This window comes from Ovis canadensis, chromosome 23 (assembly GCF_042477335.2).
Source record: "Ovis canadensis isolate MfBH-ARS-UI-01 breed Bighorn chromosome 23, ARS-UI_OviCan_v2, whole genome shotgun sequence".
Classification (NCBI taxonomy): Eukaryota; Metazoa; Chordata; class Mammalia; order Artiodactyla; family Bovidae; genus Ovis; species Ovis canadensis.
In genome coordinates this window covers 50615875-50628215 of record NC_091267.1, presented here as the reverse complement: position 1 = coordinate 50628215, position 12341 = coordinate 50615875, and the positions used below count along the sequence as shown (strand labels likewise).

The 12341-nt window shown below is 38.1% G+C and overlaps 1 protein-coding gene across 2 annotated transcripts in view; it reads right to left on the bottom strand.

Moving 5' to 3' along the window:
- The window catches only part of NDC80 (NDC80 kinetochore complex component), a 34197-nt gene that overhangs the window by 14892 nt on the left and 6964 nt on the right, over nucleotides 1–12341 (bottom strand). For both annotated transcript variants that reach the window (XM_069568316.1, XM_069568317.1), the window contains 6 exons: nucleotides 11618–11720; nucleotides 9731–9820; nucleotides 6617–6710; nucleotides 5457–5563; nucleotides 4512–4656; nucleotides 2894–3099 (listed from right to left, as the gene is read on the bottom strand). In XM_069568316.1, coding sequence (XP_069424417.1) covers nucleotides 2894–3099; nucleotides 4512–4656; nucleotides 5457–5563; nucleotides 6617–6710; nucleotides 9731–9820; nucleotides 11618–11720 — 745 coding nt within the window. The remainder of the gene's footprint in view (nucleotides 1–2893; nucleotides 3100–4511; nucleotides 4657–5456; nucleotides 5564–6616; nucleotides 6711–9730; nucleotides 9821–11617; nucleotides 11721–12341) is intronic.

Here is a 12341-nt window from a genome sequence, read left to right as displayed (position 1 = left end):
AGGCTCCATGAGAGCAGTTGCACCCCTTGCGACTAGAACAGTACTTGGCACAGAGTACTCAGTATCTGATGAAATAAACAAACCTGCAGAGTCTAGGCAATTTGTTTTCATACAGTTACCATCTATAAAATGAATACTTTGAAAGAAGGCAAGGGCAAAAGTACCTATCAGAACGTGCTTAAATAATCTTCAATTTCCAAAAACTTAAAGCAACACTTATATGCAAAATTTAAGATTTCATATTAATAAATCAGGAAATCATTACAATTACTATAATTTGTAATACAGTAGCTCTCCAGGGATGACTAAGGTATGGAGTTCTCTCTGGCCTTATACTAAATAATCCTAGGAATTACTGTTTTTCACTAGGATTTTGCTGCTGTAATAAAGCAGTTTTCACAAGGCCACGCGCTCCATCCTGCCAGACTGTGGGGACAGCAGAAGGAGACACATTTCTCCTTCCCCCAACCAGCTCAGACAGAGAACATGTATCACATTTCTCCTCAAGAGTCTGGAGGTAGCCTCAATGCCCATCTCAGCAAAGAGCTCCAGAAGGGGACTCCCAGTCAGAGGTGGCGGGTGGGATACAAATCAGTTTGGAAAGAAAACTAAGGGGTGGACTCTTTATGCTGGACTTCAGTATTTTGCCTCCATTCTTTAATCTCTCCTAGTCAGTACCCTAAGGTTTTCTTCTCACTGACCATGGCCCAACTGGCCCCTCATTAGGCCACTGCTTACCCACTTCCTGGGTAATTTTCTTCTTTCAGCCTAATCCTCCAAATCAAAAACAGCACTCATACAGCTAGTTTGAGCTAGTTAAACAGAGTTCACCTAGTCTAGAGATTCACAACTTCCTCTCTCCCACACAGTGCTTGAGAGGCAAAATGTGCTAATAACTGTTGAAGTGACATTTCAGGTTCACCGACCTGGTCTAATCACACTTCAGTTTGTAAATAAGGGAACTGAGGCTCTGAGAAGTCAGATGTTGTGCTGAGGTCACATAAACATGTGCTGGTAAACCCAGGGCTACAATAAAGGTTTACCAAATTCTAGGTTCAAAGACCTTTGCAATTACCATCACTGGCTGTTTCTCAGAAATGCATATTTTTCTCTTTTATACACAGGGACAGAGAGGAGCAGGTCAGGAGTACAAGGGAGCACAGATAATTAAGGCAAAGCAAAAATCTGCTGAAATGGCTCAAAAAATGAGGCAGTGCTTATTGCTCAGGCTGAATTGTGCATATGCAGCTGTGTAAAATACAGATTTTTAATAATGTAAAACAGTTAAAACCTGACCAAGAAGCTGTTTCATTATGCTTATAATGAACTTCACAATACGATCAGGGTGAAAAACCCGCACTGACCCCATAGGCAAACGTAGATACTTAAAGGAGCCTTTTTTAAAAGACAATGCCTTCCAGGACTTCCCTGGTAGCCCTGCCCTTCCAATACAGGGGATGCAGATTCAATCCCTGGTAGGGGAACGGAGAACCTACTTCCTTTCAGGCCTTTCTTAAGGGGCCTCTGTCCACTCCCAAGATACTAGTATTTCCAGAGTTCTATCTTCCTCCTCTGTATTCTTCCTTGGTGAATTTGTCTACCCTGTGGCTCCAATGACAATATATACAGATTCTTACCAAATCTATACTGCAAACCCAGGTATTTAATGCTGCAGTACAGGCCCATGTAAAATAGTCTGTAAGATATTTTCATTTAAATGCTGCATGGGCACAACAGGTCTAGCTTACCATCTCCACTCCTGACTGCCAACTTCTCTATCTCTTCTTTTCCTAAGTGAATACTACTACTCATTGCCTGCCCCATCACTCAAACCAGACCCTGGTGTTGGCTCCCTTCTTTTCGTCTCCTTATTCATTCTACCTCCTAAGCAGACAGAATCCACCCATTTCTTTGAATCTCCACTAGCGTTATCTAAACTTCAGCCTGTAATTTCTACCAATTACTTCCCACAGATTCTTATCTAACTGCGTTGCTTCCTTCTATCCATTTTTCACATTATCAAAAATGAGATCTTTCTGAAATGCGATCTTATGTATTTAACGTATTAATGGTCTGCTTCCTGGAGCTTTCAGGATAAAGTCTGAGCTTCTAAAAGTGAAAAGGATGTTCACCATCTGGTCTTTCTCATCCTTGAGTCTCATCTTCATGCCACATCCCTTGCTGTTAGGCTCTAGCCACATGGAAAGCTCAGGACAGCAGTGTCCCTGGTGTTGCTTCCTCCCTAACTTCCCCACACACGTCACTTGCTGGCTCCCCAACCTGGCCAGGCTAATCCTCCCTCCTCACATTCCCCATTCAGCTCAGGTCTTACATCCGCAAGGAAGCCTTTCTGAAAACCACCGCATCCATCACCCTACACTATGCACACCAAAAGGTTGTTCACGTGTACTATAGGCTTCCTCAGTATGCAGTGGAGGTCTGATCTCATGGTAGAGAAATGTCAACTAGAACGGCAGTTTCTTGAGTTCCTATGTCGTTTTATCCTCCATCTGCACCCGACATGGTAAGTGGTACACAGCAGATGTTAAACACATGTCTGAGCAGTGAGGACGTAAATGAAGAAGTGACTCATGTCCACTTCTAGAATAAAAGGCCTGGGACTTATGAAAACTATTTCCACGGCCTTAGAGACATTTTTTGTTCATTTCTTGGTTCACTATTGGAAAATACAGGCTATCTTAAGTATGACCGAGAAACTGGGCTGTTACTGAATTGACATGAAGGGATGAGTCTGGTTTTAGTAAAATGTCAATGCTGAAAAGTTTTACCTCTTTAGCCAATTTATTCTACTCACTCAGTTCTTCTAAATTGGGACGGACCTTTACAAAGGTAAGTTCTGATGAGGTGCTGCTCTGGGAATGGTAAGACATACCGTCTCTTTGCCTCGGGCATATTTCAGCTCCTCATTCCACAACTGCTGCTGTTCAGCCTCTAGGTCCTTGGTTAATTTATTAATGGTCTGCTGCAATTCATTTCTTTCATGATTTATTCTCTCAATGTCTGCAACCGAGTACTTCTGGTTGTCAACAATATTCTGTAGTCGAGAATTCTCCTGTTTCATTGTTTCACATTCTAGTTCTGCATTGCAAAAGAAATAAATTAAGTTCCTTCAATTCTAGTTGATTAAGATGTCTAAATTTCCTTGTCATTATGGAGAACAAATATTAGTGGTCAAGTGTGAACTATTTAAAGAGTTGATGTAGAGCAAAGCTAATATATGTAATCAGACTTACTTGGAAAAAAATAAATCAATTTATTTATTGAAGACAGATAATTACTGTCCTTGATATGACAGATGATCAATATTCCAAAGAACAAGAGTTAAATCAAATAGCCTAAGGAGTATCTACATAATTCCTACATGAGACAGACACAGTCGTAAAACCCTTAAAAGAATAAAATCAAACTAGGCAGAGACCTGGGAAAATAGTAAAGTAGGTCCACATAGCTATTTATTTTGTAGACTGCCAGCCAATGGCTCTGTGATGTGTAGATATCTTTCTTTGTGCTACTTTTGGCACCATAGAAGCATCCCATAGAAGCAATTCATGGGCCACAGTATTTTCAGTTTTATGATTAAGATCCATATCTGTTTATGAAACCAAGGTTAGGAGCACACAAGATATAAACAAACTTTCTTTAGTTGGGCTTTTATAGCATCTTTTCATGTTATTTTCAATCAGGTTAAGCTGTGGGGTAGCCTAGGAGGTACTGATAGTGACAGAAGATAAGGCAAATATAGCAGACTGAGGCTGGCAAAGATTTAAAAACCTGGCATATTAATTACAAGGTGGAATTAAAGATATGTTTATGTTCAGGCAGCATATGTTCTTAGATTAGGTCCCTCTTGGCTTCAAAGAGTCAGGTATCTGAAAACATGTTAGAAGGTATAGGAGGTTGAATCATGGTCACCCAAAGATGTGAAGTCCCAGACCCTGGAATCTGTAATCAATACTTTATTTGGACAAGGAGTCTTCACAGATGGGATTAAGTTTTTGCAGTAAGGAGATTATCCTGGATTATTGAAGTGGGCCCTAAAGGTCATAAATGTTCTGAAAAGACAGGCAGAGAGGAATTAACACAGACAGAAGAGACACATGCATACAGAGAGGGCCGTGTGTAGATGCAGGCAGAGACTGGAGTGGCGTGGCCACAGTCTCAGGAATGCCATCGGACTCCAGAAGCTGGAATAGGCAAGGAATGGGCTCTCCCACAGGGTCTTCAGAGAAGGTGTGGCCCTGCCAATTTCCAGCCTCTAGCCTTCTGTGAGTGGATAAATTTCCACTGTTTTAAGTCACCAAGTTGTGGTAATTTGTTACAGCGACCTCAGGAAACGAATATAGAAGTCACTAAAAACTTGGTGGCCTGCTACCAACATTTACCATTAAGAGGCAAAAAGGTATGGATGACAAAGACTGCTCTGTATGTGCTAAGTCCCATGCATGCTCCCACCCCAGTCTAAATGAACTTTCAGCACTAGCTGTGCTTACCTACTCTAGAAATTTCTTCATCGAGACCATTCAATTTCTGGTCAAGAATGGCTGAATGGGACTCCAAATTGCTCATGTATGCCTGATACTTCTGAACATCTGCTTGTAAAGAAGTTTTCAGTTTTCTCAATGACTCTAGACGATTCTTTAAAAGAAAAAGAGTATGAAGTTATTCTTGTCAATAATCATTTCATACTTTACTTGAAAGTAAAGCAATATTCAAATTCATCTTAAAGAAAAGTAAATTAGAGTCTTCTTTTCATTTTTAGAGGGAGTCAAAAAGAACTAAAAGGGGAGTTTACTGTTATTACCCAATTGAAAGGAGTATTTTTCAGAAGCCAATTTGGGATAGAAAAAGTCAAGGGCCAGATTGAAAAAGCACAAACATTTAAAAATCTGTTACTTTATAGAACATTTCAATATCATAATACACAAAATAACATTAGATATCTGGACATCATCATTTAGCTTTTAGAAATCCCTCAGCATACAATATATTATACAAACTCGTTATCATTCTCTTTCCATGGATTACAAAGCTCAGGACCTCTTGTTGGTGCTCCCATGAGGTATGTAACATGGGGACCTTGTTCTAAAGATCCTTTTGATCTGATGTAAGTAGATAAGATTCTTTCATCATATTCTGAACACCATTAGTCCCAGACCAATAGATCACAAGGGAAAACAAAGCTTTAGGGAGACCAAACATGTTTTCATTAGGAGTTGTGGCCTATATTAAAAAAACCTAACTTTTAAGAAGCTTATTTTGCTAATGCATTTCCTAATGCAAATTTATGCATTTTAATGAATTTTGCTAATGCATTAGAAATTTTTTTTTTTCCATATAGCTGTTTCTTTATACAAAGAAACAGCTAGTTTTAGCCACGGAGATCCAAGAGTGTCAGTAACTGTGTAAACCTATTTAAGATTAGCATGTTTACTAACCGGTTCTTTTTCTCTTTCTTGCTCCAATCTTGCAATTTGTTCATTCAGTGCTCTGTTTTTTGCTGCTAATGATTCCAGCTTGGAAGCATCTACGTTAAATAAATCCTCTGGAGGAAAAAAACCCCAAAATTTCATAAGGTCTCAGATCTGCCTAGGAAATTCTTCCCCAGGTTTTCACCATTGCTCTCTCCCTCACTTCCTCTAGTCTCTACATAAAACCCTCGCAGTGAAGGACCTCTTCCCCTCTGTAAAACTGCAATCCCTCCCTGCGGTCCACTGCACTCTCTGCCGCCCAGGCCTACTTCATTTTCCTCTGTGGCACTTACCACCATCTGACTTACTGTTCATCTGATTATTGTCTCTGTCTAATAGAATGCAAGCTCATGAGGGCAGAGATTTCCCTCACTCATTAATGTATCCCTGGTGCTGACATGGTGGGCGGCACATAGTGTATATATAATAGTTTGAATAAATGAATATAATTTATATGCTTTATTATAACTGAAATAGCAAAGAAGTCACTAGTGCTTTTGGTTTTAGATCACTATGAATTTTCCTCTTTAAAAAGAAGCCCAACATCACATACTCTGCTTGTTCCCTTTCTCATGTGGACACACTGAAACCATCCTCACTACTCTCCAGAAAGGTATATCCCACGGATACACAAGAGAATGCTTTCATTTTGGGGGCTGAGAGTGGCAGGATATCCTCCTGTTCTGAATGATTCTATAGTCTTTGCAGGATAGCTTTACACATCTTAAACTTAGCTATTTTACCTACCACTCTGGCATTTTATATATGACTATTATAAAAAAAGAAAAACGATGTAAAATACCTATGAAACATTTTTTAAAAGTTAGCCAGTAAGTTCTGAATGTCACTAGATCATAGCTGAGTGGAAAAATAATTTCTTTCTTTGGAAATACAATGGCCCCTTAACTTTCTGACATGAATTATGGGAGACCATAGGTCTTTTTACTAACTGGTACTTTACTTATTAAAATAATAAAGCAAGGACATCCTTTATTTCTCTCCACCAAAGAAGCAGTTATAATAAAAATAAGGAGGTATCTAAATACATTCGAAGTGAGGAGCTCATATAAACATTCGGCATAGTAAGATAACCTACACACCAGCACACTAGGAGCAAAAGCACTTACTCAGCTTGGACTGCAGCTCTGCATTCATCTCATCGAAGCTGTCAGCACCAGTCATGAAACTTTCATAGCATTTTATGGTGTAGTCCAAAAACAGCTGATTGGGTGAAGCAGATTTAAAAACTCAGTCGTGAATCTCTATTTAGTTTATTTCACTTTTCTAAGTGAAAATTTAAATATGAATGAAAATAATGAAAGTCAGGAATACCAAGTGGTTACATGAACTCCTGTAAATGAGACACAAACCTAGGGAATATCATTAATTATGCTGCACAGATTTACTCAGTCTGCTACTTCTAAAGTGAATAATGAGGATTAAAAGAACACTTAAATTTGAATAAAGGTGTTATTTAGTAAATGGTAAAAAAAAAAAAACCCAAAACCCCAGAAAAGCCCATAACTTCAGAGAAGGGTTTTGAGAAGGTGAGATGATGCTTATTAATGTAAATGTGAGAAACCTATATGCAGGTCAGGAAGCAACAGTTAGAACTGGACATGGAACAACAGGAAGAGGAGTACATCAAGGCTGTATATTGTCACCCTGCTTATTTAACTTCTATGCAGAGTACATCATGAGAAACGCTGGGCTGGAAGAAGCACGAGCTAGAATCAAGATTGCCAGGAGAAATATCAATAACCTCAGATATGCAGATGATACCACCCTTATGGCAGAAAGTGAAGAGGAACTAAAAAGCCTCTTGATGAAAGTGAAAGAGGAGAGTGAAAAAGTTGGCTTAAAGCGCAACATTCAGAAAACGAAGATTATGGCATCTGGTCCCATCACTTCATGGGAAATAGATGGGGAAACAGTGTCAGACTTTATTTTTTTGGGCTCCAAAATCACCGAAGATGGTGACTGCAGCCATGAAATTAAAAGACCCTTACTCCTTGAAGAAGTTATGACCAACCTAGATAGTATATTCAAAAGCAGAGACATTACTTTGCCGACTAAGGTCCGTCTAGTCAAGGCTATGGTTTTTCTAGTGGTCATGTATGGATGCGAGAGTTGACTGTGAAGAAAGCCGAGCGTCGAAGAATTGATGCTTTTGAACTGTGGTGTTGGAGAAGACTTTTGAGAGTTCCTTGGACTGCAAGGAGATCCAACCAGTCCATTCTAAAGAAGATCCAGCTGGGAAAGACTCTGATGCTGGGAGGGATTGGGGGCAGGAGGAGAAGGGGACGACAGAGGATGAGATGGCTGGATGGCATCACCGACTCGATGGACGTTAAGTCTGAGTGAACTCCGGGAGTTGGTGATGGACAGGGAGGCCTGGCGTGACGCAATTCATGGGGTCGCAAAGAGTCGGACATGACTGAGCGACTGAACTGAACTGAACCATCTTTGAGGATGATGAAAAATTTTAATGAACTGCTAATTATTTAAATCCAATTAATCTGACAAGATTTGACTATGAAAGCCAGAACATAATTAATAAAGGCTGTAATTTACACTGTAACTTCAGGTTAAAAAAATGGCAAAGTTAGTGGAGATTTGAACAGTAGATTAGCACTCGATATTTATCCAAGGGAAAATAACACTCCATTTTGCAGTTCTGAGGTGTTTTGGTCACTGAGGATGTATCCTTTGTTAGGAGGCAAGGAGAACTGATAAGAATTTTCCACAGTCAGATGAAGTCAGCATCCCTTAAGACAAACCAATTCCCTCTGCCCTGATGCTCTGCTTACTAAGCAACCTTCTCATTACTTGGTTGATACGGAAGGGGTACCCTGAATAGGTGGCATGAGTATTCATTCCTGTAACTGGAAAGATGGATCACTAGGGGGAAATAAATAGATTTTCATTCCTCTTCAGATGTGAATTTGGTTAAGATGTCAATCAGTTTTCTTAAGTTCGGTTGATTTTGATTTTGAAGGTTTAAAAAAAAAAAACAACTGAGTCTCTAGATCCACAGAGCAGAAACTCAGAACCTGGTGAAGTTTGGTATTTTGGTAATTCTTTTAAATTACATTAAAAATTAATTTTTAATTTAAAATTAAAGTAACTTAAAAATAGTACTTTATAATTTCCAAAGTGCTTCTTTATATATATTGTCATCTGAAATAACAGCTAAGACAGCAGGAATAACTTTGACTGGCTTAACCTTTAGGATGACTATCAAGAAATTAATAATTAATTTAGTAGGTGTTATAATTTTATTTGGGTAAAAACTGAGGTATAATATATTTAGTCTAGCACACATATTGCAACATGGGAGGAGAATTCTCTCAAGAGGATCAGAGGCTTTCTAGCTGCTTTTCTAGCAGGGATCACCAATGAAGTATTAAGTCTAAAACAAACAACTAGGCAACACCATGGCAGTCAGTACATTTACCTTTGAATTTGAACCATTCCCTAGGTAGTAATAAAAGATGAGGTTGAGGCTATTTCTACTTTCTTTTTATGACAAGTGTTCCAGAAGGTGAAGAACAGAATTAGAACACAGGATGTTTATTTTTCATCTTAGGGAACCGAATAGTGATTGGTCTTTTATATTAGCTAGGGGAAACTGATGCTCAATCTCAATACCATAAATTTATTCCTTGGGGTGGGTGTTTGCTCCATCTGGATACATAAATTTGTCTGTTTCAGGAAACAGGGTGGAGTTCGTTACATAGTTTAGGCTCCATTAAAGGACCTTCTGAGAACCAATTTAGACTATTTATTTTATCTCAGTTACTTTTAGAGGCGGAAACTACCCTAGCTAAAATGGTCAAAACAAAACAAACAAAAAAACCCACATGCCATCTATTTTAAGACCCAGTCTTTTATGCTTTGTGTCAACAAAATATATTAGAATAAGGATGCCAGTGATGATTATCTTCATTCTAAAAGGGGAGAAAAAGAAATATATCTACACATAAACAATAACATGTTATGTTTTAATTCTAATTGCCTTGTCTTTTTTACTTAACATTTCCAAATTTCTGTGCTTATTTATTTTTAGGAAATTATAGTGTGAATCCAAGAGTAAATCCATTGACTAGTACTTCCAAAAATCAATTTTAGATTTCCAGGAAGCAAAAAAGACAAGTTTTACAAAAGACTATGTTAATTTCAATAATGACACACTTAGTAAACAGTATCAGACGACTAATGTTTATGGTAAAGTAAGGTACCTTATTATGCATAATTCCATCTTCAGTTTCTTCTCCCCAAGGCTGTCCATCATCAAATAAAGGTGAGCTTTCTTTCATGGCATTATGTAACTGTTCAGTATACAAACATATTAAACTGATTAACTTTATGAGAAAAACACATTTTTCAAGTTTTGCCAAACTTGTTTTCAGTGTCATTTTTAGAAGCATTTACATTATTGCATGATAAAGTCTCTTGAGAGGTTATTCTTTTAAACCTTACACTGTAATCCTTTTGACAGTTTAATAACTAAGTCCCTTAGGATTAAAAAAGGATGGGATCCATATTTAGTTCTATTCTACAAAGAAAAATATGCTTTCCTGGTGGTTCAGTCGTAAAGAATCCGCCTGCCAATGCAGGAGACCTAGGTGCAATCCCTGGGTCGGGAAGATTTCCTGGAGGATGGAATGGTAATCTACTCTAGCATTCTTCCCTGGGAAATCCCATGAAAAGAGGAGTCCATGGGATCGCAAAAGAGTTGGACACGACTGACTGACTACCCAATAATGGAGAAAAACATGTTGATCTTTTACACTGTTAGTAGCCCATTGAGAACATATGTATTGCTACACATTTTAACATAATTCTGAGAACGGAAAACAGAACTGCCACAAAAGCTAAGCCAGTAATAATGATTTATCTTAAATGAACTTAATTTTGGTACTCAAATGTTATCTGACTCCTTCAAAATGTTTAAGAATGTACTTTAGGTTGAATTTTACAATATAAAGTCTTCATTTAAACAAATATTTAAGCTGAAAGTGATAGCAAATAATAAATTATAGCAAAACATTCGGATGTTTATAATTAACAAGCCAGAAGTTCCACTTCAGAACATCTGTTTTATAACTTGTTTTAAAAATAAAAAGAATTTGCTATAAAACCTAAAGATACAATGTATATTTAGTATAATCAACACTGAGCTCTAAAAAAAATGGACTCTGCATTAGGAGTATAAAAGAACAATCAATTTTCTTAGCCTAGCACTCATTTACAGGATTGCTGAGTGGGGATACTGTCCTGAGCCTAGAGTTGCTTGTCCTAGCGTTCCTTTCTTGTTCCAAAGGCACTCATCATCCCTTCTGTGTATCTAGAGTGGATGTAGGCAAGCTCGGTCAACTCATCCTTTACCTCTTCTTCACTTGACAAGGCCTCATGTGACAATCAGATTTAATTAAGACTGAAGACATGCAGGGCATAGCCCAAGATGGAAAACAGAATCTTCTACCTGTCATCAGGGTAGATAAAGACAGTTTCTGTTGCTGTGTCAAAGGTCCTTGTGAGAACTCTTGCTACTCTGCAAAGTTGAAGGTGAGCCTTATGGAGGCACAAACAGATCCCCAGAACTGGAGAAAAGACTCTTACTACAAGAACTGAGAATTCTGAACTGAGAAGATTTGGTTGAAAAAATTTCAATCTGAAATCATATAAACTAGAAATATGGACTTGAGTAAACTTCTCTTATGTAAAGGTGTCATTTACCAACAAACCACCACTCCTCAATAATATAAAATATGAGAGGAGAAAAGACTCTGAGGAATCTGAGATAAATGTTCGGGGGAAGTTCCTACTGACATTATTTTGCTGGTTTTTTTTGTTGTTGTGGTTTGCATTTTGGGGGGTTTTGTTTGTTTCAAGCTGTAAAACCTCATGAAAACAAATGATCTCCTTGCCTTTGGGATATTTCCCTTTCTCTCCGGTGGACTCATGTAGTAACATTTTGAAGGACATAAAACCAAACATGCTCTGAAAACTGACTCAGACTTGCAGCTAATTGGTAAAAGCAAGATTGGGAAAGAAAAAGAAATATTCTGAGGAGGGGGGGAAAATCTTTCCTATGTATATATTTAAAATGAGAAATCAAATACCTTGATGCAGTCTATTAGCCAAACCAAGGCTGCCACAATGTGAGGCCACGTATGAGGGGCCCCCACTGTATACATGGAGCTTTTCGATAATGCAAAAGGATACCTATGAAAAATTAGAAAAAATAAGCTAGCATGTTAATTTTTATAAAAATAATGGCTAAATTAAGCAAGAAGTTACATTTTAAAAATTCCAAGTATATACCAACAGTCTTGACTTGTTTAGAAGTAAATTACTTGTTGAGATTCTCTGTCATCTTACTCACAAATGATTTTGTGTATTTTTTTGACGATTACTTTGTACACATATCCCCTAAGTTGCAAAACCTGACTTACAACCAACAGGCAGGACTTCTCTTCTGAAAGATTGTTCCCTCAAATGTAAGGCACCCTAAATAAAACTCATGTATGTACTCCTCAAATCCCTCTCTCCCTGTGTTTGTCCTATGCAGGTTTTTCTGGACTCTTATCTCACTGCATTTTCACCTGACTTTGACACCTGTCTTCTCTGATCTATAAAATCTGCAGGATCTAGTCCATCCTATCTATTCCTTGTAACATAAGTAGTTGAGGGCTTTATGATCTACCATCTGTATTTTACTAATAATTCCCAAATAGCTGGTTTTTTCTGCCTTTTCAATTGATCTTGCACCTGTGACCCACAGGGGCCATCTTAAAGTACACTACTTCTCTAACTCAAAATCTTTACACACTTACTGAGTTTCAT